Here is a 23995-nt window from a genome sequence, read left to right as displayed (position 1 = left end):
AAACCATACCTTCAGTACTGGTATAAATCATGTTTGGTCACTATGTATAATCTTTGTGATTTATTGTTGTAATCCCCTATCTGGTATTTTATTTTGGATTTTTACATCTATATTCATTAACTAAATTGGTCTACAATTTTCTTTCTGTTTTTTACTCTTCCTGGTTTAGGTATTAGTTGCATACTTGCTTCACAAAAGGAATTTGCTAAAACTCTTTCTTTACCTATTATTTCAAATAATTTATTTAATATTCGAATGAGTTGATCTTTCAATGTTTGGTATCATTTACAAATGTTACCATTCCATTTCTGCATCATGCATTTCAATACCACCCTTGATTAAAAACACATACATCCACATATACATACAAGCACAATTGCAGGTAGAAAGAACAGTGTGTTCATTGGTTGTACTTTCACAGAATAATTTTCCCCTAACTTAGAAATCTGTTTTTATTCTTTGGTTATAACATGCCCTTTTTTCATTATAACTTTAAATAGAAAAGTCACAATTTCTAAACTCAATTCTCATCTCCGTAATATGTTTGTGTGTTTAATTGCAGCTCTCTTCTCTATCTTTCTAACCATACCTTATGATTTCATCAATTTCCTATTATTATGATTGTGATCTAAATTCACAGGGCAGAAGGGGTCACCATAGTCCTAATCCATGGCAGGGCTAACATTCATACAAGATGAAAAGAAAACTCCAATTGCATACCTGAATACATGTGGCCAACAGTCCTGATTATGGCTTCCCATCTCCAGGCCCACATTGAGGATGGCATCCATGCATAAAACATGGGCTGTGTGCAGCCACACCCCCTGAACCTTCCCAATCTGCTCCAGTTTCTGTTCCACTTTTTGTTTCACTGTGCCAGAAAGACATTTATAGAAATTAACAGTTGGAGAGAGGCAAAAAAAAAAAGACAGACCAGATGATGGAAAGGAAGTATAGGCATGGCAGGCCAATGTATACTAGAGAGAGAGAGCAATGGATCTTAGAATATTAAAGCTAGAAAAGACCTCAGATCAGTGATGTCAAACTTATGGCAAGGGTCCCAAAGATGGTACATAGAGCACTCTCTGTAGGCACTTGGCCACCCTACCTCCCCACCCCTCATCCTCCAGAGTTCATTACTAGAAAGGCAGAGGGACTTGGGTAGGGCTGTTCCCCTCCCCCTTTCCATTGTGCCTGATGACATTTTTTCACACACCCCACCCCTCTGCCCAGCAGCCCAATAGGAGTGCACAGGAGGTAAGGTGAAAGGCTCACAATTGGCAGAGCTGGAGGGGAGCAGAGCTCCTGCCCCTCTCTACACTTGGTGAGGACATTCCTCACTTTAACCACCCCTCCACTCAACAGCCAAAAAGAAGCACTTCCTCCCTCCCCTGTGCGGGATAAGGGAGGGGGGTGGGGCTAGCCCAGCAGTTGGTGGTGGGGGACAGGGCATGGCACTTGGTCTCTGGGGGAGAGTAGCACAGCATTCACTCTGGGGGGTGGGGTGGGTGCGGAGCCTGGCACTCCATCTCTAAAAGGTTCACCATCACTGCCTCAGACTGTCTAGTCTAACTCCTCATGTTGCAAGTAAGGGATGAACAAGTATTTATGTATTGGAGAAAAAGAGAGAGAGAGAGAGAGAGAGAGAGAGAGAGAGAGAGAGAGAGAGAGAGAGAGAGAGAGAGAGAGAGAGAGAGATTCAGTGGCATAATCACAGCTAGATATGAATTCACAGAAAAACTGAGACTGGAACTCAGGTCTCCTAAATATCAGTCCAATAATCATTCTACTGATTTTAATAACAGAAACCTAGAGTTTCTATGCTTAATAGATAACATTTATTTAAAGAAAGTGCTTTTCATTCATTATGCATTCTTCCTTGCCAAATAATTCCATTTGACCCAGAGCCTTTTCCCCCCAGTTCCTACGGTTAAAATATCTTTAATCATGCTTTTCTCATCTTTCCATTTGTTTCCTTTTGCATGATGAGTTAATTTTCTCTATCCTAGCACGACTCTTCCCATATTATAAAAAGTTCTAAAATAAGTAACCTCCCAGTATGCTATAGGAGCTAAGGGATAGAATAAATCCTCTGAGTACAAGTGTATGAAATGAAATTTTTAGTATTATTCTATAGGTTCTAGACAGATGCTAGTAATTCTGAAGGCCTCCAATAGTTATTTTTTCCTTACACCCTAAGAAAACTTTTGAAAACATTCTTAAGGGCAACTCACCTAAAGTAGAACTTTGGAATATAATTGGGACCTGTTTCTCCCCATAATTTAATAAATTTAATAAAACCTATCTACTCTAAAAAGGATGCTCTCTCTCTCTCTCTTTCTCTCTCTCTCTCTCTCTCTCTCTCTCTCTCTCTCATACACACACATCTCTATATGTGCATATATAATATGTATAATATATTACCACTCTAGCTATATGTTTATATGTACATACACAAGCCACATAAAATATACATACATGTATAAGTGTGTTTGTGTGTACACACAAATGTGTACTGATATATACATGTGTATATATACAAACATGTTTGTACACATATACATATATACATACATACAGATGGGACTAGGGGATTAAAAATTTCGAGAACTGGTGTCAAGAGACAAAAAGACCTGAATGTTTCCATTGTGATCTTAGACAGGTCACATAACTTTTTTGTGCCCCAGGTAATTCTCTAAGGCCATAAGTTACAGGATGGTTGATATCTGCTTTTCTGGAGGAATATCCTCTCTGGAGGTTGCTTGCACTAATGAAATAACAGTACTGGACTAAGACTATGCCCAAAGGGCGACAAAAGAATATCTACCCTTTGATCCAGCCATAGCACTGCTGGGTCTGTACCCCAAAGAGATAATGGACAAAAAGACTTGTACAAAAATATTCATAGCTGCGCTCTTTGTGGTGGCCAAAAACTGGAAAATGAGGGGATGCCCATCAATTGGGGAATGGTTGAGCAAATTGTGGTATATGTTGGTGATGGAATACTATTGTGCTAAAAGGAATAATAAAGTGGAGGAGTTCCATGGAGACTGGAACAACCTTCAGGAAGTGATGCAGAGCGAGAGGAGCAGAACCAGGAGAACATTGTACACAGAGACTAATACACTGTGGTATAATCGAACGTAATGGACTTCTCCATTAGTGGTGGTGTAATGTCCCTGAACAATGTGCAGGGATCTAGGAGAAAAAAACACCATTCATTAGCAGAGGATAAACTGTGGGAGTAGAAACACCGAGAAAAAGCAACTGCCTGAATACAGTGGTTGAGGGGACATGACAGAGGAGAGACTCTAAATGAACACTCTAATGCAAATATTATCAACATAGCAATGGGTTCAAATCAAGAAAACATGTAATGCCCAGTGGATTTATGCGTCAGCTATGGGGGGTGGGGGGAAGAAAAGAAAATGAACTATGTCTTTAATGAATAATGCTTGGAAATGATCAAATAAAATATTAAAAAAAATAAAAAAACAAAAAAAACCCCAAAAAACAGTACTGGACTAAGAAATATATCTATGTACAAGGAAATTTTAATGCACATTCAGTAATAGCTAGCTAGCATGGCATACTGAAAAAAGTCTCCAGTCAAGAGACCTGGGTTCAAATCTCTGCTATAATATTAGTTGCTTAATTATAGGTAAATCATTTCTCCCCTTAGAGTCTCAGTCTAATTGTTTGTAAGATGAAGAGAATACTATTTTTATTATTGAATCCCCAAGGATTTTATGAAGAAAACACTTCATTAAACTTTCAAGAACTATATGAATGTGATCTATTATGATTATTTGTCTCAATTTGTGATTTTATCGGTGTGGAAAGGTCTTTCCACCAATGCAGAGTAACAATTTTTCTGTAACTTAAAGTCTTTGAGTTGCCTGGGGCACTGAAAGTTATGTGACTTGTTCATAGTCATATAGCTAGTAAGTGTGAGATTAAGGACTTGAACTCATGTCTTCTAGATTCTCTGTGCACCCTTTCCAACATCTGCTGTCTTCTGAACTATTTTTCTATACAGAAATATAGGTATATTTATATACATATACATTTAAGCTGTGTTCAGATAACAATTATATCTACCCTCCCCCCGCCCAACCCACCACTCCACCTATGACCCAGATGTTACCTTGGGTTATGGTATCACTTGGTTCTTGAACTTCCTTCTCCTCTTTTTCTTCCTGTACACAGGATGCTGCAGCCATTTGGGCTAGTGCTGATGCGCAATTAGCAGCAACACCTTAAGAGGTAAGGGATCAGTTATTTCCCAGATCTAATGTTCTCTAACCACATTCCATATATTTAAAGGAGAGAGCATCCCTTCTAAGGGCCCTATTCCCACAAGTATTGCTTATACCCAGGTTTGTAGGTCACACCGAATGGCCCCGGATTTAATTCTTGGTCAGTACCTAAAGCACAGCTCAGTCGAGCTGCTTTTCTCAGCCCGTCAAGACTCATGCAGATGGAATCTCGTTCTTTCTGGTTCTGCTCTTTGACTCCTTCAGCACTCAGAATGAATGCCAGTCCCTTGGAACTTCCTGCCATGCGGCCAGTCAAAGGTGTAGACAAAGTATCAATCAAGTTCTTCCAGCAGCCAATAAGAATATAACGGGCAAAAGCAACACCTAGAGAGTTAAATACTTTGGATCACTTTTCAGAGAAAAAATGGTCAGCAGGATTAAGTAGATATTTTATGCCACAAGAGTAGCATAAAGTTCTTTGTATTATTGACCTTTACCTAGTTTTATTATAAGGAATTGAGCTTGTTCTATATAATTGATTGTATTAAATATACTCTTAATTTTAATAAAGATATTTTGTTGACCAATAAATTATAAGTTGTGTACATTCAGTAGCCTCCATAATGGCATGGCAAATTCTCTATTTAATAACAGTGACATTATAAAATATAACATATGGGCAGAAAAGATCTTAAAGACATACACAGTGCTTGTACACACATCCACGACTCAAGTCAATACCTGCCACTATTGAATCATCTGTTCGCTGGTTCTGGATGAGAGGAGACTCTGTAGAAGCCGATGCCATCAGTTGGCCACCTATGACACTGCTCTCCAAGCCATCAATGTCTACAAAGAAAAAAGGCCATGTTCTTCTTAGCATCAGTCAAAGGATATGAAACAGATAAAAAAAAGAGAGCCATTGCTTATAAGAGTGAACATTGAAAAATTTACTGACAAATCTTGGGCTCAAAGAAAAGATATTAGAAGGCAACTTTCTTTTCAGAGAGAGAGGCCTTTGCAGGACAAGGGTTGTAGAATAATGCACATTTCAGGTTTCTGATAGGCTTAGCTAATTTTGATAAACCGACTTTCCCCCTCTCTTTTCTCTTCTTTATTCAGAGGGACATGAAAGAGATTTCTCTGGAAGGGAGAAGGGGTGATGGATACAGTGGGAATGTAGATGATATAAAATGCAATACTTGAATTTAAAAAGTTACTTAAAAAAAGAAATTATATTTGGTTGTATGGCTTATTGTTTCTTCAATATCCATGTTTCTTTAGTATTCAGTTGCAATGCTTTCTCTCATTTGAGAAAAAAAGGCATAGTATTGGAGTTCATATCATTTCTATAAAAAGAGAATATCATTAGAAGGTCAGAAGCCTTAGGATTTTTTCCTTAAAATAAAAACTTCACCCCAGAATATAGCAATATTTTGTTTTCCCTCCATTGGAATCTTCAACAATTGGTTCCTTCCTTATAATCTCATGCCTTTACATGCAGTCTATAAGGCAGGTTCTAATCCATGGACATTTAACAAATATACTAGTTTCACCTGCAAAACTTCTTTGGAAGTGGATTATAAAGAAAGATTACATTATCAGGACACCTATAAACATGATATGCCTATTTCCAATAATCAAAGTTATTTCAAGTTGCCTTGATAAAAATACTTGACATCTGCTAAGTGCTTTGAAATTATTCTCAGTTGGTCCTCATGAGAGAACTCTGTGAGATGGCAGGCAAAATAGATATCAGTCCCATCCTACATATGCAGAAAACAGTCTCAGAAGGTATATTAATTTGCCCAAAGACACATTAAGTAAACATTAGAGCTAGAACAAAGATCTGCCTCCTGTTTCCAATTTAGTATTCTCTCAATTATTCTTCTCTGTGTTTATATATAGGATGTTTTTAAAAAATTATTTGTTTGTTTGCTACATTAACATTTCTAGATATTGCCCTTCTTTCCTTCTTTCCCTGAACTAGAGAAGATATTGCTTGATGAAAAGGTATATTATATGTACATATAAAAGTGTGTCTTGCTTGTTTCTATTCATCAGTTCTTACTCTGGAAGTGAATATATGTATACATATATATAGAATGCCAAACCCTGACATTTAAAGTACTACTGGACTTAAGATTATTGTGAAAACAAGCAAAAAAAAAGTTTCCTGATGATCACTAAGCAAGCTCTTTGAATACCTGCTAATAAAAGATCCTCTCTGATACATCCTCATGATTAGCTACAATTATTAATGGTAAAAGGCATCTGTAAGCTTGTTGCCATTGCTTCACATTTGATATTATAAAAGGATCAGATTACTGTCATTAAGCACCTTTAAATCACATTTTAAATCCATCTGCTCCTTATTACCTGAAAATTGCTACACATCACTCAGAAGTCTTTCTAGTGTAGTAATCTCACTAAGAGCACAGGTTTTATTATTCTCATTTGAAGGTTAAAATCTCTGCCACTGGTCTACCATTCAACTCCAATGTTTATTAGCAATGGCAACCAATGAGTTAATTAATTAATCTATTAATCAATCAGTAAGCATTTATTAAGTACTTTCTGTGGGCCAGGGGGGAGAGAGAGTCCCCACCCTCAAGAAACTATGCTTTATTGAGCAAAAAAAGCATAAATGCAAATAAACATATAAAATATGTAAAATATAAATACAAATTAATATCAGGGTGGTGGGGGATACTGGCAACTAGGAATCAGAAAAGCTTTCTAGTAGGAGGCAATACTTCAGCTAAGCTTTTTTTTTTTTTAACCCTTACCTTTCATATTAGAATCAAGACTAATCATTGCCTCTTGAGCTAAACTTTGAAGGAAATTAGGGTTTCTAGGAGATGAAAAGAAGAGGGAATGTATTCCAGTCTTGACCAAGGTATGAAGATAGGAGAGTTATTTGTATCGGGAAACAAGTTTGATTTGAACATAGAATACGAGAAAGATAGTAATATATAATCATCTTGGAAAGGTTGAATGGAACTTATGAAAAGCTTTTAATGAAAAATAGGTGAGGGAGCCACTGGAAATTGTTAGAGGAGGAAATGATGTGGTTGAACCTGTGCTTCAGGAAAATAATTTTGGTGGCTGTGAAGAGACTAGATGGGGGGAAAAAAGAGAATTGAGGCAGGAAGGTCAATCAAGAAGCTACTGCAATAGTCTAAGGGAGAAGTGCTGAGAATCTGAAATAGTATGGTGGCTATTGGAGTGAAGAAAGGGGTCATAAGTGAAAGAAGGGGAGTCAGTAGGAATTGATATAGGAGTATAAAAGAGTGAAGAGTCACGGAGTAAGGGGCGAGTGAGGAGTCTTTGTGTCACTGATCTCAGCAGCATGGATTTTTGTGGCCACTATGTATAGCAAAAAAAAAAAGCTTTCATCTTTATCTAAATTAACTTGGTACAACCAAAAAGCTGTAGGTGTTGATTGCAAAATTAAAACAGAACCTCATTAAATACCCACATTCTTGTCTTTTGACATTTTTGCTACTTGATCTTGGTCTTTGACTCATCTAATAAATTTCAAACTTCTTTGTCATTCAAAAGTAAAAACACTCAAAATTTATTTAAGCCCTTACTAGTCTGTCTTAAAATAATATCAGGTCCAAGACAAAAGAATGGTAAGGACTAGGCAACCGAGGTAAAGTGACTTGTCCAGGGTCATACAGTTAGGCAGTGTCTTGTGTCAGAGGCTGGCACTAGAGAAAAAGTGCCCAGAAGGGGGGAATTTGGAGAAGGAGCAGGAGATTCTGGCTGGTAGAGGAGTTGGTCTCTCAATTAGAGAAGATGGAGGGAGAAGGTAGAATAAGACTTTCTCCTGAGGGTTACCCACTTTTTCCTGCTTATGACTGGAAATCCTTCCCCCCAACATTTCCCAATTCAAGAGACTCATAGAAGAGAAACCTGAGAAAAGGCATTTTTAATCTCTGTCAGCCTTTACTTCAGCTCCTGTTGCCCTGCGTCTGAACTGTGGCCAAGGGGCTAACCCCAGGGTCAGTCAACCTGACTTCCTCTCAGGGAACTCAGACTGCCAAAGCCTGAGTCCCCCAACCCCCAACTCAAGAAGGGGTTTTAGATAGAGACAGGGACCCACTTTTTCCCACTTTCCTTTCCCATTCTTTCCCCTACCAGTTATTCCTTTGTATTACCCTGATTGAATTGATATTAAAATAGTTATCCTTTCCCCAAGCTGTGAATCAAGTGTGAGTGAACAGATCAAGGGGAGACCCTTTGGTCTCGAGTAGTGAAAGGGGGACAAGAGGGACAAGAACAAATCTGGGAGAGCAGCCTTAGCTAAGAAGGGAAGGCAGAAGGGGGGAAATCTTTAAACCCCCTCTCCCCTGTCTGGGCCAACTCTGAACATCAGCTGTCTCCCCTGAACCCCATTTTGAGAAGGAAGGTCTCACTCTTTTCCTATCACTGTTTACTGAAAGACCAAACCTTTTTCTTGACTTCAATCGAGGCCAGAGTTGAACCCAGGACCTCTTGTCTCCAGGCCTGGTCCTCTATTCACTGAGCCACTTAGCTGCCTCTAACTACATTTTTTTCCTAATTCTATTTTTGATATTACATGTGCAGACTCCAATCTAGTGTTATCTTTCAGTAAAAAAAAATGACATCCAACTTGTTTGGGGAATGGATTCCATTCTTTCTCCATGCATCTTCTCCCTCCCCAACTTGTACTTCTGACTAACCTAGACAGATGGGCAGACTGTTAGAGTCTCACTGTTAGAGTTAGTGTCTAAGTAGAAATAACGTTGGCTTCAGTGCAGTATAGAGAGTGGGCTAGGAATATGTGGACAAGAAATTATGAACTCTGATCACAAATTATTTTTTCTATACCACATAGAAAATTTCTAATGAACATCTTTATATGAAATGACTTGGGGAAGTGATCTGAAAAATACCGACTGGGGTTAAATTCCTTGCCCAACTGGCCATTTGTGGGTTAATTGGATTATATTAAGCACTGGATCCCCAGCTGATGTGGAAGCTACATTTATCTGGATCTAGCCAATGGACTCCTGGATTGAGCAAGTGAAGAAAGAGGGACATAAATCAAATAGGGAAGGAAGGACTGGAATCCAGTAGGAAATTTAAAATTGAGACCTCCCTAGATTTTAGCATTTGAGAATTATCGGATTATAACTGAAAGGACCTTAGAAGTCATCTAATCCAACCTCCTCATTTCATAGATGAGGAAGATTGGGTCCAGACCAATTAAATGACATGACTAAGGCCACCCAGGTAGTTATTGACAGAGCCAAAATTTGAACCCAGGTACTATTATTCCAGATCTAACATTCTTTCTTCTATCCCAAGTCAGTTATGCACAGGCTTCTTCTCTCAAGTCTGCTAGTTTAAAAGACTTTATATAGATAGTTCCTCCACAAACAAGGGGATACACAGACTTGTCCCACATAACTAGTCCCACATCTGGTTTTCAAATCTTTCCACTAGTACATGGCAACAGTGCTCATTTTCCTAGACAATTATTTCTCCTCAACTAACTCAGTAACATTCCACTAAGCTCCCTCCCTCAGAATCACTGTAAATTATACCTGTGTTCAGTGGGTTTAGAGCACATAAATTTGAAGGAAAGAGAGTCTCCTTGTCTATTTCTTAATTACTCTAATGATATATGCAAATATGCAATTGTAAATAATACTTGATATGCTTGGGTTTTAACATTTATATAGGATTTTTATATATTTTATCTCAATTGACTCTCAAAATAATACTATCAGATAAGTACTTAAAATAATATTTATTATTCATATTTTATAGAAGAAGTAACTGAGACTCAGGGCAGTCACCTAACTTGTCTGTGGTCACATAATAGGAAGGAAGAGCCTTATTTCCACTATGATGAGGGCAATCATGAAAGGATAATATTAAGATACTAATCAAAGATCTAACAAACCCTGAAATTTAGAAATGTGGGAAAGTAAAATGGCACCATTAAGTTTTCCCAAACCCTGCAATAGCTTCAGAGTCTTCCTGTCTGATACTGAACAAATTTCAAGCTGTTGATGCTAACTTCAAATTTGAAAAGGACATGTACAAAAGATGGAAGGACATAGAAAAAGAGGGTGTTAGGTCTGTATAGCCAAAGAAAAATAAGAACTATGTCAGGAGGCTAAAGGTCCAAATTAGCATATGCTTGTGAAAAATGTTAAGAAACACACTGATTTTTAAAGGCATAGTGCACTGAGCTTGGAGTCTGGAAGAAATGAGTTCAAATCTGGCCACAGATATTAACTAGCTGGGTAACACTGAGCAAGTCAATTAATGCTATTTGCCTCAGTTTCCTCATCTGTAAAATAGTTGGAGAAGAAAATGGCAAACTATTTTAGGATCTTTTCCAAGAAAACGCCAGATGGGATGACAAAGAGTTGAATAGACTGAAACAACTGAACAACAATGAGCATGCAGAATGGGAAGCTTTGCTCTTTAAGGAACCAATAAAAGTTCATTAAGAACATATCATGTAAGATTAATTTTTTCTTAATTGACAGTTACTAAACTTGTGTATGAGAGAAAATCTTTAGATATAGTCTATCTGAATTGCAGAAATTAAGGCATAGGACATAGTCTCTTGAGATACTCTTGAGGCCAAGATGAAGAATTTTGAGTTAAAAATAGTTATAATTATAGCAGTTTACAAATGGTTGAAAAAGAATACTCAAAAAGTGATGAATGAACCGGTAGCAACTAATAGAAATGTCTCTAGAGGGGACCCAACTGAGCTCTTCACCTTTGGTCTTGTTTAACATTTTAACTAATTACTAGATGAAAATATAGATAACACTTTGAGAAGCCAATATGCTAGGAGAGGTCATTAGTACATTATTGAATCAGGATCCAGAGAGATATCTACAGGATTGAACAACTGGTTGAGAGAGAGAGAGAGTGGGGGGGGAGTGATGGGGGAGAGAGAGAGAGAGAGAGAGAGAGAGAGAGAGAGAGAGAGACAGAGTCAGAGACAGAGAGACAGAGACAGAGACAGAGACAGAGAGAGAGAGAGAAAGAGAGAGAGAACTTTAAAAAAAGAGATCTTTTCAACTGAAACCTTCTTATATTATAGATTATAGGATTATAGCTGAAAAGGACCTTAGAGGCCCTCTAATCTGACCACTTCATTTTACAGATGAGTAAACTCAGGGGTAGATGGATTAAATGTACAATTCTACACTTAGAATGAAAAAAATCTAATGTAGAAGTGTTGAATGGGAAGGACATGGCTATCTAGGCACATAAGGGAAAAATTGAATGAATTGAGATTTCAACTGATAATACGCTTAACATAAAAGAACACTATGATGTACCTACCACAAATAAATAAATAAGAAAGAAAGAAGCATATAAAGAAATAAATGAACAATTAAAGTCAAACAAACCCTAATATGAACCTTAATATGTTAGGATTGCATACAGGTCCATGGATTTATAGCAAGTGAGTTCAAAAGCCATTTAGACCAACCCACTTACTTTATTTTATTTCTTTAAAACCCTTACTTTCTGTCTTAGACTTGATCCTAAGTATTGATTCCAAGGCAGAGGAACTGTAAGGGCTAAGCAATTAGGGTTAAGTGACTTATCTAGGGTCACACAGCCTGGAAATGATTGATGCCAGATTTGAATCAAAGACCTCTTTTCTATAGGCCTGGCTCTCTATCCATTGAGGTGCCTAGTTCCCACAACTCACTTATTTTATAGATGAGGAAACAAATCCAGAGACTTGTTCCTACAGAGCCAGAGAGAATTAAAGAATTTTGTGTTCAAAACAAAAGAGGATGAGTTGAATGGAGAGGATATAGTTTAGAAGAGAAAAAAAAAACAACTTGGAAATTAGAGAAGTTTAATGTCTAATTAGATGAAGGGCTCTCATGTGAAGGAAGGATAAACCTTGTTCCATGTAACTGGAAAAACTGGAATCATTGAGTCAGCTATGGAGAGGCATATTTTTGATCAATAAAAGAAGGATTAGCCTAAAAAAAAAACCTAAAGCTTTTTAAAAACGAGATGTGCTACCTCGGGAAAAAAATAGTTCCTTAAAGTACTTAAGAAAAGGCTGCATGACCACATGTGAGGGCTATCATAAAGAGAATTAATGGATTGGATAGGGGGTGAATTAGACAATCTTTAAACTCCCTATCAACTAAAAAAGTTTATTAGAAACTGCAGGCAAGAACTCCCTTATTCTGATTGGAACTGTCCCTAAAGGAGTGAATGCCAAAGAAAATGCTTCAGAACCTATTCCTTTCACCCCAGAAGACATGCTGGATTCAAGCTCCACCCCATGATCTAATCCAGATATGTGCCATGCCTTATTTCCCCCGATCTTCAGGGAACAACTCAGTTCTGAAAGCAATGTAGGGATCCAAATCCATAGAATGTAAGCCTGGGCATTTATTTAAGTAAAGGACTCTAGAACCATCTTTAAGTACAACTTGAACAGGCTAAAATACATAGTTTGATTCTGAAATGCCACCATGTTCTTCAGATAAACTGTGACTCCAAATTGATTTTAACTCCTGAAAAGTTTAAGATTCAAGGTCAGGGATCCTGGGATCAGATCTTAGCTCTGCCATTTATACTTTATGTGATATTGGGCAATCATTTGGACTTTCTCAAATGTAAAATTAAAGGGCTGGAATGTGCCCTTAATAGATGGTATCTTTCAGCTTTAAGATCCCATTTCTAGCTCTAAACTGACTCTACTTTTGGGACAATGTGATAAACACAACTTTCTAATGACCTCACTTGGATTTTAAAATAATTAATTATTAATCATCTAATTAATTACCCAGTGAATTATCTAATAAAATACCTGACTGCATATGCTTGAGACAAAAGTTGTCATCGTATTTATACCTTTATAATACAAAAACTCCCCATGTTGTAAGCCATTATGATTATTTCAGGTACATCTGGGAAGAGAATTAGGAACCACTGACTTAAAAGAGATGAGAAGCAAAACTGAAGCCAGCTAGCTATTCAATCACTCAGCATTACTGTCAAAATCCCATGAACACTGAGGAACTGTAGCACATGGAGCTTCCAGGAATAATTCTGGGATTCATGCCCAAAGCACACTACTCTCCCTTTTAAAATAAGATCAATGGTTTTATCAATAAAGAGCCAAAGAAGGACTTAGCTAATAGGGAAGAGTGGATATCATTATTAATGTGAAGCAGAAACAAAAATGAAATAAAAAGGGAGGGTTAACTGAAAGAGTCCACAACATCTTGACAATCAGAATATTCATGAAATTCCACATACATGCATGATTATTGACCTTGTATCACCCAACAATTATAATTAAAATTATGTGAATGCCCTTTGAAAATCTGTTAGAAAGTTGTAGGTAGCAGCCATGGAATGGATCCTAGAAAAGAAGGCATTCTCTCACTAATAAGCACTAAAAAATACATATTATGCGATGAGTCACTCACCAGTTAGCATGGTGATGAGGGGAAGGCTGTGTTCTTCAGGACTTCCCCAATATCCCGCTTCACCAAGCATGTTCCTGTCAAGCACCTGATGATAAAGTTCTTCAATCCAAGCTTGGGAGAAAACCATCAGCACCCCACTGGTCTGGATTTGCTTCATAAACTCTTTCTATGAAGACAGATTATGTTAGTCCATAAGAAGAGTGCAACCTTCAACAACAACTTTATTGAGCCCCAAACTCTTTCACTACCCCTTTCCAGATGCCCCTTAATTGCCCCATGGTCAGTAAACCTAAGTTATTTTAGAAGTTCTGAGAAGACAGCCAGCTCAAAGTTCTGATTGCAACCTTCATAATGTCTATTATCTATGTGCAATATTTTAAGTGCCTAAATAAACATGTTCTGGGGGAATACTAGGGTTCTTTTATTTGATATGGTTATTGCTATGGACCATCTAGTTACACTCTGATACAATTTATAATTTCCTTGTTTCATTGCCTGCTCAACTGGCAGTAGGAGAGGAATTTACTATCTGGAAACTTTAAAAGCTTGATACAATTAAATATGTATCCAAGAGTATTTATATTTAAGAAAGAATTGTCCATTTGTCTGAGTGGAGACATTTGTCCTAGATAAACAAAAAAGTAATAGGCTCTTGATTTCATTTAAGCTTCTCCTCATGGATCAGTTATGTTTATCTTCTCAGGTATCAGTGTTTTATGGGTTTCTTTGGTTCTGCTGGTATTGTTTTCCCTTTCTCTAAGGCTACTGGAGATAGCACTTCAGAGTACCAACAGGTAAAATAAATAATCTTTCTTATGTTAGGATTTATGAAAGGTATTTTGATATTTGCTAAAAAGTAATCTTAGTTCAGTCTGGGGACAAATATTGATCCAGGCACCATTTTGGAAGCAAGAAAAGGCTTTCTATGGTATTTGTGTTCCCAACTTATTCTTTTCACACCGGATATGTGCACAGTAACAGAAACTAGTCCCCTGTTCATTGTCAGCTACAGGTTCATGAGCTTTTGCGCTGAAATGCAATTATGTATGTGTATGTTTAAGAACAGCATTTGGTGAACTTACTGGGCTATTTATCCATGCATCTAACTCTACGTATTCAGTGCTCCTCCAACTCTGGGGCAGGTGGGGAACGCTCAGTGGCTCAGGAAGCAGTGTAGAGAGTCTGTCTGTAACTTAACAACAGGGATCTCTTTCCAGCCTCCAAATCCCTAGGAGGCAATGGGAATGCCAAGAGAGCATGGCACAACATGTGTAGAGCCTCTTTCTACATAAGACTAGCACTTGCCTTCACGGCTGAGTGCCCGCCCACTTAAGTGTACGCAGAGTGTCCTGCTTGAGACTCCATGCTCACCAACATGACAGGTGCGAGTGTTGGCTTCTTTCTGTAGTAATCACCATTCGAGAGCTTCAGATTGAGCAAGAGAGTGTAGTGTGAGACCATGTAGAGACTGTCCGCATTCATCAGTATCTGAAAGCTGAGGCTGTTGGTGCTGTCAAATCCAGGAGAGTGAATCATACCTAACAGAAAGACAGAAAGGGTCTCCAGGGGCCACAGGCAAATTATTTAGGCAGAATTCCAGCCAGCTCTGGAGACAGAGAACTCATACATTCCAAGACATGACTGGGAAAGGAGAACTGGGTCCTAGAAACTGAGCTAGCTAGGCAGGATCACATTTCTTCCTTTTCTGTTTCCCTTTCCCAAAGTTAATAATATTAGTCATAAATGAAGTGCCTAATTCTATTTGATAGTTATTTCTTTCTGTGGGACTTCTGCTTTTGAGAGGTAATTAGCAAAGTAGATAGAGTGATGGACTTGGATTCAAAAAGAACTGAGTTCAAATTCCATCTCATATACTTACTAGTTGTGTAGCCCTGGGCAAGTCACATAATTTCTTTCCGTCTCAGATTCTTTTTCCATAAAATGAAGATAATAATAGTAATTACCTCACAGGATTAAATGAGGTGATATAGGCCAAGAACTCCACAAACTTTAAAATTCTATATAAACATTAGCTATTATTATAATATAAATTTGCTACATGTAAACAAGACTCATTCTACAGATGGGAAAATTGAGCCAAATAAAAGGTTCCTTACTTGTCCAAGGTGGTAGTAATATTTCATATTTTCATATGATGCTTTAAGGTTTACAAAATGCTTTCATTATAACAATATGCAAGTAGGTAATGCAAATGGCATCATCCCCACTTTACAAATGGGAAAACTGAGGCTCAAAGAGGTCAAATCTCCACCTCATTTATGGCTTCACAGCTGATAAATATGAGAAGCAGGATGTGAATTCCCTTGACTTGTATAAGTATTTGTATTTATTCCATAAAACACATTACCACACACTATTTAACTAGAAGTTATGTCAGAAACTAAGCTGTGATCTCCTCTCGCTCTCAGACCTCCCTCACAGAAGAAGTATGAGGTTCAAATGAGATGACATTTGCAATGGGCTTAGCAGGCACTACATGTCCGGCACATAAGAGATGCTTAGATACTTATTCCTTCCCCTTTTCCTCTTACCTAGTCTGGTACCATGTCCCCTATTTTGTCTTATTGTTTTGCTACCACACAAATGTTTGGGTTGACTTAGGAATATGACTGGAATACAACTGAATGGCAAAAGCATGAGCTCTGGAGTCCAAAGATCTGAATTCGAATCACTATATTACTATTTATTTTCTATGTGACCTTGGACAAATCATTCAATTTCCTTAAAACTTGGTTTCCTCTTTTATAAAATGGGGAGTTTTGACAAGATGATTTCTAAAGTCTCTTTTAGTTCTGAATCTATAACTCCTATGAATACAGTATGAAAAATTCAAATATATGTAGACTCTGGCCATCATTCTCAATAACATACATATTTTCAAACATAATTCTTTTTTCCAGAATCTGAAAGTTAATTTGTAAGAACAGAAGGTAGTACACTGACTATTTTCAATGCTGAATTATTTTTTTAGAAGCAGCCTCTCAAAGTAGATAGAGCTGGCCTCAGAGTCAGGAAGACTTGGATTCAAAACCATCCATGAACACATCCTGCCTATCTGACCCTGAGAAGGTCACTTAACTTCTAAGTAACCTAAGACTACAGATGCAAGATATTGCCAACCTTCTCTGGTAGAGGGAATTTCTACACAGGCAGTTCCCCATAGTATAAGTGGAAATTTGTATCCTTTGGACTTCATCTCCCAGCATTCTTTATGTCCCCAAATTCCCTTTTCCCTTTAGTGTATGTGTGTCCTTAGGTTGTTTGTATATAATGGGTGTGGCTCCTCCCTCTCCCTCTTTTCCACAGGGAAGGCTGGGAGAGCTCTCTCCTGTCTCTAGCCTTTTACTTTCCCTTTGCTTCAAGTTAAATATTAATAAATATTATTAAGTATAATACTTGGCATATTGAACATTAATTTTTAAAATTTATACCACACCAATGAAACTATAGTTCTAGAACAAATCTTTTAAACTCTACAAATGGTCCTGAAATTGAGGGATTTTGATCCATGATTTTCTACTATTACTCTAAATTAATAGTTGATTACTTAACTGCTAATGTCTAGTGCAAGAAAAGGGCATGAAACAGAAGATGGCTTTTTAAGTTGGTTAAAGGCCAAATAAAATTGGTGGCATGAGAGAACGAAAACAGCTGTTTTCCTTCTCTTCAAACATTTTAATTGTGCAATGACTTTTTTTTACTTTAAGAAAGCACTTAAAATGACATTAAGTCAAAGACTAATGTTTGTCTTGCTTTGTGAAGCTTCACGAACTCTATGCTGCAAGTCTCTTCAGTTTTCATTTGGGAATTGTGCACAAAGTAAATAAATCCTTAAACACAGGAAGACAGAATTTTAAAAAATCATTAATTTTTCAAGGAGTGTCTTAAGTTGTTGTTGTTGTTGTTGTTGTTGTTGTTCAGTCACGTTCAACTCTTTGTAATCTCGTGGACCATACCTTATCCATGGGGTTTTCTTGGCAAGGATCCTGGAGTGGTTTGTCATTTTCTTTTTCAGTGAATTCTTTTGTCAGGCAATCAGAGGTTAAAAGACTTTCTCAGGGTCACATAGTTAGGAAGTGTCAGAAGCTGTATTTGAAGTCATCTTCCTGTCTCTAGCCTCAGAACCCATCCATTGAGCTACCTACCTGCCTCCTAGACATACAGAGGTTAAGTGACTTGCCCAGGGTCACATTGATAGTGTCTGAAGCTGGATTTGAGCTCAAGTATTCCTGCCTCCAGGCCCAGTGTCTTAACCATTTACCCACAATTACTTCCATTTTTCCAAAGTTTAGGAAGTAGCAATATATATCAGCACAAATTTGTCAGGAAGATTGTCTAAAACTTTTTAATTTGAGGGGAATTTTTACAATTCTCTGGGTCATCCAAAGTGCAGGGACACCTATTTCTGTTTAACAACTTGGAAGAGCATTTTGATGGTGCAATTACTACACTGTAATACATTATTTGTGATATAAGACATAGGAAAAAATGCTGTAATTGGCTTAGCTATTAGACTCTAATTAAAAACAGCTATAACCAGGAGGAAGAATTATTTCAATTGAGTGCATTCTGATAACTGAACAGATGCTCATCTCATGAAATATAAGAAGGCAACTAATGCATTTACTGATACTCATATAAAACTTAATGGGGATAAATGACACCGAGGCACAGTGTCATTAGCAGAGAGAGATAAACCACTGGACGACACTACTGATTGTCAGTGGTGACAATCATTTGGACTGGTTATAAGCAACCTGTTAGTACCAGTTATATATATTTTTATGTAGGATAAATTGATTAATGTTTCCATTTTTGAAATGGTTTCATTAGCTCACAAGAAGAGAAGAAAACCAAGTACAAGGAATACTCTGCCTCAGGAAAATAGCAATCTGCTTGGTTATCCAGATTTGTCTTGGAAATAATAAATCCTATGTTTTCTTATAATTATGTGAAAATGTGTTTTTTTTGTGGGAGAAATTTATGCTGTAGGAAATCACTGGGCAACATAATAGGCTGGTCTCATACCTGTGCTTTCTAAGAACTGTCTACTGGTACGTTATTAAAACTAGAAGGTGACAATGGGACCTGAAGTCTATGATATCTTGCTAACTGACTTTTTAAAAAAAACTTCTTCGAGTAACTACTTGCTTGTTCTCCTTCCCCCTCCTCTTTCATTCTGATTCTAGATTCTATTCTTCATTTGGCCTCCCCCCATACTACCAGATCCAATCACTATATGATGTTTCATTGTCAGGAGCTCTACTAACAAGATGAGTCCTCTCAATGATTTGCCATTTTGTGCTCTTTTGTTTTGCTTTGTTTTAAACCCTTACCTTCCATCTTAGAATCAATACTGTGCATTGATTAGATTAGGGCTAGGCAATAGGGGTTAAGTGACTGGTCCAGGGTCACACAGCTAGGAAATGTCTGAGGACAGATTTGAACCTAGGACTTCCCATCTTCTGGATCTCAAACTTCTGAGCCACCCAACTGGGTCATTTAATTCCTGCACTTAACAATTGAAACATTTTTCTTAGCAACAGATTTCTTTATATGAGACCTAGTGTCTAATTATGGTTTTACTGAGACAAGAGACAGATTTTTTTTAAATTATGTGCTTTCAACTGACACCTACCCATCAGAAATTGAAAAAGCACACAAATGCATGTTATGCTATCAATTTCCTAGCCACTATTATCTATTTCTTTTTCTCCTGTGGAAAACCATTCTGTAAATTTTAGGATTTCTTAAGCAGGACCTGCTCAACTTGAAGCAGATCTACAATAAAAATAATTTCCCAATTTTTATGTCTTTGCTATCCTGATTTTCTTCTATGCTTCCCCTGCTTTTGTTAGTGTGGTCATTGTTGCAAATTTTTTGTTGAGTGTCTTGACTATAACAATCCCCTCCTGGGGCTATACTGTGCTACCCAGTAAAAATATTCACTAGCCATGCTGCCAACTTCATTTAGTTTTCAAAGTTCTCTGAAGATCTGGCATAGACCAACCTACTATATCTTGACAAGTAAATATGCCTATTTGTATATTCTAATTTTGGAGTATATGAATAATGGTCATCATGCCACCTTAAAACAGAATGTTTTCAAAAGGCAGTCTAATGTAGTTAGTGGGTAGAGGGCATTTGGCATTAGGAAGAATTGGGCCCAAGTTTTGTGCCCAAGATTTGTGACCCCGGGTAAGTCATTTAATCTTAAAGGACTGGAGGAACTCTTTAAGTCTCTAAGTTTCTAAGCAGGTATTGATCTTCATCGGTAACAGGAAGTTTCCTCATAGAAAGTTCCCTATGCCAATAAAATCTCAAATTTGGTTTTAGGTCAAGTGAAGGAGGGGAGAGATTCTTTTCATTGATCCATATAAATATCAATAAAAATTAAATTTAAAATTAAATGTAATGATTTAAAAACCCCCAATGTAATTAACTTCCAAAATAACTATTTTTAAATGATACATCAATTGTGTATGTTGTAGCTTATGAAAATGTAAACTTTCAGGGATTATGCGTTCACAGTGACTATATGCATGGTCATTTCAATATTACTAATGGGAACAATAGTTAATGTTGGTAAATGGTCTAACCCAGTGATGGCAAACCTATGGCATGGATACCAAAGATGGCATGCAGTCAACATGCCCTGTCCCCTTCCCCTCCCACCCCCCTAGTTCATTGCTAGAAGGAAAAGGGACTTGGGCGGAGGTGCTCTCTCCCCCTCTCCATCAAGTCTGATGATCTTTTTTTTCACGTCACCCACCCCTCTGTCTAGCAGCCCAATGGGAGAGCTTCCTCCCTCCTCTGTGTGGGGTACAAGGGGGAGCAGGGCATACCCAGAATGTGTTGATGAGGAGGGGCATGGCACCTGGCATCAGGAACTGGGGTAGGCACAGCACTCCATCTCTAAAAGGTTTGCCATCACTGGTCTAACCTCTTTGTGTTTTCTTTTGTAGTACCCATCCTGTAGGAGGAGAAGGTGGTTTCATAAACCTAAGACTTACTTTGTATTTGCTTTACAAAGACCTTCTATTCCTGCCTCCTCCCCATGCCCAATTCATTATCTAGTAGTAAAAGGCAACATAGCTGATCTATGGCTGCTTGGTCTTAGAGTCAGGAAGATAGGAGATCAAGTCCTTTCTCTAGTACATTCTATCTCTGTGATAATGGGCAAATTACTTAACTTCTCAGTGTTCCAAGAAGTACTCTAAATTTACAATCTAACTGCAAATTGTAGAATATTTGCAGATCTACATTAATAGAGGAAGTTTCTATACTGGAAGATGAAAGCACATATCTGGAGCAAAAAGAAAAAAAATCTGATAGCCAACTTTTGTTGTTTAGTCATTTTCCGTTTTGTCCAACTCTTGATGACCCCATTTGGGGTTTTCTTGGCAAAGACAAAGGGATGATTTGCCATTTCCTTCTCTAGCTCATTTTAAAAATGATAAAACTAAGGCAAACAGGCTATGACATGCCATGGGTCACACAGCTAGTGTCTGAGGACAGAGTGCATTATTATCCCCCAAACTTGGAACTTTACTTTTGAGTAAAAATCTTTTACAACTGTTTGCTATACATCTGTTTTGTTCCACTGAAAAACATAGAAAGACCTCCATGAAATTATGAAGAGTGAAATGAGAAGACCCAAAAGAATATATATAGCAACAGAACTATTGTTTGAAGAATGACTTGTATATTTCTATCTCTAATGAAAGAACTGATAAGTAAAAACAAGTAAAGCATAGTTTTATATATACATTGATCATTTTTTCAAATGATGCCTTTCATAATGGGTGAGGTGGTAGTTAATTGGCTATTTTAATAAGACAAACAAATAAAAATTTTCAGTTATCAGATTTTCTAATTTTATGAGGATGTTGAATCTTTATGCATTCTTTTTTTTTATACTCTAGAAACACAGAGCCTTGATGTGCTCTTAGAAGGAAGGGTGATAATCTACTCAAGCCCAGTGATCCACTATAACCATAATTTTCTTGTAGCACCTCTGAAGATGCATTGTGGAACCCTAATGTTTTCTCTAAGTAGAATGCAACCATCTTGAGGGCAGTCATTGGTTTTCATTCTATCTTTCTATTTCTTGCACCTAGCACAGTGTCCTGCACATAATAGGCATTTAGCAAATGCTTAAACGTGGACTGGATTATAAAGATATAATTTAAAAATCACTAACCTAAGGGAAGAAAGCCTGAGTCAAGTCTATCTGTGGCTCTATACACATTATATACAATTAGGCCACAAGCTCATGTACCTAATGTTGTGCCAGGCACTAAAGATGACAGAGACAAAGATAACAGTTCCTATTTTGAAGGAGCTTACCTTCTATCAGAGAAGACAATGCAGACATATAAAATATGCTTGGAATAAATGCAGATAATTAATGGTTGCAGAAAGCACTAGCAGCTTAGTGTGCCTGGGAGGGTTTCATGTAGAAGGTGGCAATTGAATTGGGTGGAAAGAAACAGAGATTCTAAGAGGAGGGGTCAGGAGAGAGTACATTCTAGGGACAGGTAACAATGCACAGCCAGGGCAAAGGTGCAGAGATGGGAGATACAGCATCATATGTGAGGAATCCAAAGAAGACTGCCTAGGCTAAACTGCATAGTGTGTAAAGAGGAGTAATGTGTAATAATACTAGAAAAGCAGGAAGGGTTCAGGCTGTGAAGGGCTTAAATGCCAAAGATAGAGGTTATATTCCATCTGAGAGATAACAGGGAGTTCCTGGAATTTATTGATCAAGAGAGCTACATAGCTTGACACTTGGGCTTTAGAAAGCTCTCATGGTTTGTATAATAACTTCAAGGTCTAGCTGTTCTTTTTAAATATGGTGGGGACATTTTTAGAACAAGTGTATTTCTTTCTCCCTCCCTCTGCTCCCAAACCTACTTTAGTAAGAATAGGGTCACCTCACACTTTAAATTCTAGAATCCTTTAAATAATGTCATTGTGATCCCTATTTGCTAAGAGATTGTTAATTTGGCCCGCTACTGGTAGCTTTTCTTTTTAATAGCTTTCAAAAGAACAGAAGTATCTTGCATTTAGGATTCTGATGAGGCAACTAAGCCCTCATTCCGATATTTTCAGATGTAAAGTACCTGTCTGAGAAAAGGCTATATTTGTGGTGCTCATTTGCCCTGGAAAATCTGGGACATTTCTCATTTCAAGAAAAAGGAAATGTACATTTAACAAGATTTTCCAAAAGACCATGTATCCCAATTTTAGGTTTGGAAAACAGTGATCATGCATTCATATATAAATATGCATGTTTATATACATTTACATATATACAGCCAATGTCTATGTCTTCAGCTTCAGAGAGGAAGGTCAAGTAAACAACAGAGGACATTCACAAGGTCTGCCTAGTGTAGACTATTATTCTGAAAACAGTGCCTGTGACAACTATATGGAAAAGCAGCCTGGACTAAGAATTCTCCTTCTGCATAGACTTTTAATTTTCTCTGAGATACTGAGTAAGGGCTACAGATCCAGGGTCTACAAAATAAAGGGGATGAAATAGCATTACTCAAAGTACAATCAGAGGAAACCCGGGAGGGGTCCTCAATATCCTTTCAGAAGACTCTTGAGGTGTAAGATATTATTGGACTATTCAAATACTCCTCCCTTTTCTAACTATATCTTTGCATGAAGCTGGATTTTCCTCATATACTTCAACCCAAACATATCAACAGCTTTAAATATAGAACATATGAGAACCCCCCAATATATATATATTTTTAAAACAGTCCCTGTCCTCAAGAAATTTATAATTCAATGAGAGGAGACAACATATAAAAGAATAAAAGAAAAGGGAGATGTTGGGAAGGCAGGGAAGAGATACCAGGGATACTCATGGCATGGCATCTTGTTCCATGGAGTTGAAAAAACCACAGAGGATAGCAGATGTAGATATATTCACTATTTTTTTAAATTTTGGAATATATTATTATTTTTCATAAAAAGTGTTTGTGTTAGCATGAAATAGATTAATTATTGTTATTTTAAATGAATTAATAAATATTTTGTTATCAGTTTTAATTTCTAATGCAGTGAATATCACTAGATAGAATCCATATTTTAACTCTTTGGAGTCCTCAATAATTACTAATTAGAGTGTAAAGGGGTCCTGGAACTGAATAGTTTGAGAACTGCTCAACTTGGAGATCACTAGAGTCCTTTCAATGTCTAACATTCAATGGCATTATGACTGTG

At 37.3% G+C, this 23995-nt stretch overlaps 1 protein-coding gene across 2 annotated transcripts in view; it reads right to left on the bottom strand.

The window, feature by feature from the left end:
• The window catches only part of ARFGEF3 (ARFGEF family member 3), a 231523-nt gene that overhangs the window by 65777 nt on the left and 141751 nt on the right, over positions 1 to 23995 (bottom strand). For both annotated transcript variants that reach the window (XM_001370224.4, XM_056818873.1), the window contains 6 exons: positions 15107 to 15273; positions 13736 to 13901; positions 5001 to 5108; positions 4428 to 4643; positions 4148 to 4258; positions 721 to 871 (listed from right to left, as the gene is read on the bottom strand). In XM_001370224.4, coding sequence (XP_001370261.2) covers positions 721 to 871; positions 4148 to 4258; positions 4428 to 4643; positions 5001 to 5108; positions 13736 to 13901; positions 15107 to 15273 — 919 coding nt within the window. The remainder of the gene's footprint in view (positions 1 to 720; positions 872 to 4147; positions 4259 to 4427; positions 4644 to 5000; positions 5109 to 13735; positions 13902 to 15106; positions 15274 to 23995) is intronic.

Source organism: Monodelphis domestica, chromosome 2 (genome assembly GCF_027887165.1).
Source record: "Monodelphis domestica isolate mMonDom1 chromosome 2, mMonDom1.pri, whole genome shotgun sequence".
NCBI lineage: Eukaryota > Metazoa > Chordata > Mammalia > Didelphimorphia > Didelphidae > Monodelphis > Monodelphis domestica.
Note: the sequence above shows the minus strand (reverse complement) of the source record. Positions and strands in the feature narration are given on the sequence as shown.